The following is a 5,952-nucleotide window of genomic DNA, read 5'->3' on the forward strand; positions in this document are numbered from 1 at the left end:
CAGTCTCGTGACAAGAACCTCATGATCAGAATGAAAAGGTCCCACGTTCTCCACCGGCAATAGTATTTGTAGATCATATTTAACCTTAAGGATTCGGTGTGCTATCTGTCATAAATATCTTATATGATATTGGCTTTTTTCTTTTCTTTGCTTTTCCAATGTCATATATAGTTATAGTCTTACTCTTATATATAGCTCGATGCCCTTGTCTAAATTCCTTATCGAATTGAGAAATATTACCTCGTTAAAGAACAGGTCCCTATATATATTATATATATCTAAACCAGAATTTTTCCACACAGTAGTACTGATGATGTAGCCCTACTAATGCTGTTTTGAAGCATCTATATTGATATCATAGGCTTGATGGCGACGTACATGATCATCACGCGCGTCGATCTCATGGAGCCTCAGACTTGTGAAACTCAGAAAACTCAACGAAATGGATTCTCAATTCTTTTGGATATAGCTTTACGTTGATATATGCAAACATTATCATTATGAACTAGTTACTCGATCAACAGATAAGCGTACAATATCCATTTTTTAACGTTAATTAATTTCTCTCCCAAGAGGTCCAGATCGAAGTGAATATATATACCTAATCGATCCAATTGCTTCGTCCTTTCCGAGTCCTTTAATTTGGCTAGCTAATTAATTCTTTGTGTTGTTACTTCAAAAGATGTCCAGGGTATCATGATATCCGACAGGTAAAAATGGAAAAAGAAATAAAAAAAATTGCACCCGACCTTTGATCATTAATAGTACTACTAGGGGTATAAATGAGCTGCTAGCTAGGGGCTGAGAGCTCACAAAATGGTGTTGAGGTGGCCGGGAACAGCAGACTTCGCGTTCGCTACCAATTAATGGTAAGTCAATGGATCGGATAGGAATATATACTAACTATATATATATATATATATATATATATATGTATATGTGTGTGTCTCATCTCTAGCTTGTGCTTTGTACCGGCCGGGAAAACTCATGCATATCTATGACATTCCATCCACCAAATCATATGGGATTAATCTGAATTCTTATCTAAAGAATATCACCGAGTATAGACACGACGTTGATACTAAGTACGTAGGCCAGTTTGTAATTTGGAAACTGGCCAGCTTCTTATTCTTGCTTCTAGCTAGCTACCAAAATAAATGATCTTTTGTGTTTTGTCTAGCTATACGTAATTATATATGGAGAATTGAGCTGCTACTTTCCATTCTTCTTTTCGTACACAAAAGGATTGCAAACACATTCAGCCTAGCTTTAGTATTGACATTCGAATGAAAGTGAAATCCTCACTGCAAGAAAAACATATATTTGAAAATTATTCGCAGAAAAAAATTATTTACAATGAAAACAAACTTATTTTAACTAAAAATAATTATTTTAGTAGAAATAACTGATTCCAAATAAGTAATTTTCTTGTAGTGCCTTATGCATGGTAACTAGGCTCTACTTCCCCCAACTCTATACCCTGGTCAGCAAGCATCTTGTCCTTGTACACATACCACTTCGCAAAAACCAAATATACCACCAAATTCAAGGCACTCAAAATTGCCAAAAGCCAGTAAAAATTGTAAAGCTTCCCTTCATTTAGATTATCCGCAAGCCACGGCCTCTTGGTCCCTGTCACCTTGTGCACGACAGTAACCAGGGCAGAGCTAAAGAAAAACCCTAACGAAAGTGTGCTCAAAAACAGCCCCGTGCTCATAGTCTTCATCCCTTTTGGACATTCACTTAAGAAGAAATCAAGCTGCCCTATATACGTAAAGGCTTCTCCAGATCCCACCAAGAAAAACTGCGGAACCAGCCAAAACACACTTAATGGGATCTCGGCCGTTGGGTTATCCGTTAAACCATGGGATCGTGCGGCTCGTAAACGTTTTAGTTCAGACAGTGCTGCTGCCACCATTGCAAAGATTGAAAGAACAAGACCAACCCCAATGCGTTGCAATGGAGTAAGACCTTGTGGATTCTTAAGCACTTTTGCTGCAATGGGAACTATTATCCGGTCATAAATTGGGACGGTCAAGAGAATGCTGCCAACGAAGAAGACTGTCAGGGATGCTGCTGGGATTTCAAAGGAGCCAATGTTTCGGTCCATGGTGGTTGCTTGTGAGACTGAGAATGTGGTCATTTGGGCATAGACTGTCCAAAACATGATAGTGGTAGCCCAGATGGGTAACATTCTAATCACCAATTTCACTTCTTCAACATCTGTAAGGGTTGACAGTTTCCACTTGTTTACTTCATAGACGTCGCCATTAGACATTTCCCGGTCCTTGATTGCTGCCTTGTCCAAGAAACTGCAAAAGAGAGAGCTGTCTAAATTTAACAAATTTATAAATTAATTAAGAAAAAAAATTTAATGCCTTGCGAAATAAACTGGTTTCTTTGGTGGGATAATAACCATAATTTAAAAGTAATGTGAGTTTTACTTTCCTGTTGACTAGGGTGTCATCATGTGCACATCAGTCGATCGGTGAATTAAATTGGAGGAGCATGCAGCATGTATAACATCAACATGATGTGAATATCTCGTGGATTCATTATTGATCAGACAGTACTGCATCGAGCACATGCATGATTTTTTCTTTTTTGTGATAATTTTTTACTACAGATCAAGCCCATATATTCGTGGACAGTATCTTAAAAAAATGTTTTTTTTTCCTATTAATAGAAGATGATGGAACGAAACAGAACACATGGCTAATTGTCCGTGACTGCTAGCTCCGGCCGGGGGAGGAGGGATACATTGAGACAAGTGGTCGCGCGTAAGCTATCGATTACAGATACAGACAAGTGGGGTTACGTAAGAATCTTAAGTATGACACGAAGTATATTGTTGATCAGTATCGAAAGTGTAGATTTTTTTCGATGGGACATACAAATCACAAGGAGATAATTATATAGCGGACATAGATATTACTAGTCCCAATTGGCAGCTAGCATCATGTTGTCATGTGTTAACGGTACTATCCATAAATTGGTCTTAAAGTATATCAAAATGAATCATGATCTCCATCATGAACCTAGCCAGCCAAACAAACAAGACTGTCCATTTATTTCATAGCGCAGGGGTTTAATTGGCTGGATCAATAATTTCGGTGTCTGATTGAAAGATATTTATCCATCGGTCAACAATTATGACCCACTAAAGAGATAAGCCTTATGATTCACTCCAAACCCGGCCTAGGCCTATTAATTCTTGGATCATACTCTGCCGATTATATGAAAAAAAAGAAAAAGAAAAAAGAGGTCCCGTTTTCAAATAGATCATACGGGAGTAATTTCTGAAACACTAAGAATAGATCGAAAAGGAAGTCAGACAAGACGAAAAAGAGAGGAGAAAAATAGGTGAAAAGATAGCGAGGAAAATGGACAAAACAGCTACTATACATGAGTTAATAAGTTAGTTGAGGTAGAGATATAGGTCTAAGGTACGTAACCACTAACCGGAACTGTTTAGTATGGGGCAAACTCTGCTTCTTCTCCTTGTTTAGTCCCTGATCATTTATAAGTACGTCATCAACGCTGAACAACATGGATGTATCCGAAGGTAGCTCCAAATGCCTTTTCCTCCCGGCGGCCACAAACACCGCTGCAATCTGCGTCAGCGGGCTGCCGACGAGCTTCTTGAACCGGTACCGCCTCGTGCCCGACAAGAACACAACCAAACCTAGCACAATGGCACACGCACAAATTCCGTAACCCCATTGTCTCCCAAGATTGTCTTGGACGTATACAAGAACGGTTACGGCCACGAGTGAGCCTATGCTTATGAAGAAGAAGAACCAGCTGAAGAAGTTAGTCATTTGGGCTTTTTCTTCCTTGTCCGAATCATCGAACTGGTCTGAGCCGAAGCCCGACACGCTCGATTTTAGACCACCAGTGCCGAGGGCGGTAAGGTACAGCGCCATATAGAGAACTACTAGCTGCATGCCACCTGCGGGGATGCAGGGTGTAACGGTTCTCGCGGCGCATGTGGGTGGACGGAGGCTGGGGATTACGGTTGAGATCGTCAAGATTGTGACACCCTAATCACCAAAAGGAGTCTAAAATTAGTCAATAATTTTCTAGACACAAAGATTTGAGTTTTTCTGTGATCTCTATAACAGTAGTAAATATAAGATCGATGAATTTCATGCATATATATATAAGAAAGATGCATGTTTGCGAGACATGAAGCTAATCCGTACTACTTAATTAATTAAGAAGTCTTACAGTTGCTTGAACGGTAGCGAAGATTGCAATTGTGAGATACCTGTAGGAAGAGGACGGAGATCAAGCAAACATGACTTATTAATAGGTTTTAAGGAAGCTTTTAATACTGAAGACCGAATACAAAGAAAAAAACTAAAATCCGAGTATTTTAAGAACCTGCCAAGAAAGGTGTCGGCTACAAAGCCGCCGAGTAAACAGAGCATGAAAGAGGTGCCGAGGAAGTTGGTGACTGTGTTGGCGGAGGTAGCATTGCCCAAATGCATGGTTCGAGTCATATAAGTCACCAAATTGACTGCAATACCCAGCGTCGTTAACCTTTCCATTGCCTCCCCCCCTGAAGAAAAATACACCAAAGAAGAAAGAATCACGGATTAGCGTGCTAGCTAGAAGAGAGAGGCAAAATACGTACGCCAGGGAACTGAGAGTAGATGTGACTATGTGAGACCTAATATCATGGCGGCCGCCATCCAGCCACCGGTTTTAGATCTCTCGGCTGGACGGCCATTGTAGTCCCAGGCATCCGGAAGGGTTTCCCGCTGTGTTTGGGGCGGGGCAGTACTCATTCTTAATTCGGGATTTTATTAATTTGTCTATGAAGTTTGGAGGATGGTGGGAAGATAAGAGCGAAGCGATCTTTGGCACAATATGGGTGTAGGGCTAGTGCCATATTTATAGGGCCCAAAAAAAAACATATGATCTTGTATTGATGAATTAATCATTGTTCGAATAATTTTATATATAATTGTGAAGTATATAAATATTATGTAATTTTTTTAAAAAATAGTAAAATTTATTATTTATTTTTTCCCGACGAAAATACTCATTTTTTGAACATAGTTCATCAGAAACTGCCAACAATACATCATCGACGAATATAATTCATTACAAATCTCGTATATCCAACGAGTTATATCTATTTTCTTATTCAGATAGACAGAGAAAAGTACCACTATATTCATTTAATTGTTAGTCACACCTAATATTTAAGTCTCTGATTTATAGCGTTTTAATGTTTGCATTATCTATATCTATATATATGTGTATATATGTGTGTTTATATTTTAAAAGGATCACAAGTCAAACTTACAATTGAAGAATCTTGAAGTCATTATAAATTAGTTTAATTGACATGATCAAGCTAGCTAGCCGATTCCTTCCGGCCTTTCCAGATCAATAATTCCACCATATATTTAATATTCGATTAGATGGTGGGGCCACTTGAAAGCCACCATCATGGTGGGAAAGATCCAATTTTGGGTCAACATTAACGTATGAGAGAGAACACTCCGTTTTAACTTTTAATGCATGCATGAGTACCGTAGAGTTTTATAGGTTTTTTTTTTTTTTTTTAGTAAAAGAGATGGGAGTAAATTAACCATTATAATTCGCCACATATGTGACATGCAAGCTGTAGCCGAGTCACGTACAGATTCTTCTAATGATGTCAAGATGCGAATTAAATAGCTATATAGGTCGACAGAAGCGACAATTAAATAGAATTTTTAAAAGGTCATATATATATATATATCAGGTTCTATATAATTAGAAGTTATATATGTAATTAGAAGTTATAACTTCTAATTATATATTATTAGGCTTTTAGGGCAAGTAGTAGTACTAGCTGGATAATTGATTCATTTCCAATATTAATGCATATTAATATGTAATTGAGTTTCATCAAGAACCCTTGTCGAGGAGATTAAGAAAAGGCCGTGAACATGC

The 5,952-nt window shown here is 38.3% G+C and overlaps 1 protein-coding gene across 1 annotated transcript; it reads right to left on the reverse strand.

The window, feature by feature from the left end:
- Positions 1-1,216: 1,216 nt before the first annotated feature.
- LOC109011518 (protein NRT1/ PTR FAMILY 6.3-like) lies at positions 1,217-4,873 on the reverse strand. Its single transcript, XM_035687531.1, has 5 exons — positions 4,676-4,873; positions 4,387-4,564; positions 4,231-4,270; positions 3,463-4,043; positions 1,217-2,312 (listed from the first exon to the last, which is right to left on the reverse strand). The coding sequence occupies exons 1-5, from the start codon at positions 4,791-4,793 to the stop codon at positions 1,439-1,441; spliced, it is 1,791 nt and encodes a 596-aa protein (XP_035543424.1). The 5' UTR covers positions 4,794-4,873; the 3' UTR covers positions 1,217-1,438.
- Between the last annotated feature and the right edge of the window lie 1,079 nt (positions 4,874-5,952).

Source organism: Juglans regia, chromosome 2, assembly GCF_001411555.2.
Source record: "Juglans regia cultivar Chandler chromosome 2, Walnut 2.0, whole genome shotgun sequence".
NCBI classification, from domain to species: Eukaryota; Viridiplantae; Streptophyta; class Magnoliopsida; order Fagales; family Juglandaceae; genus Juglans; species Juglans regia.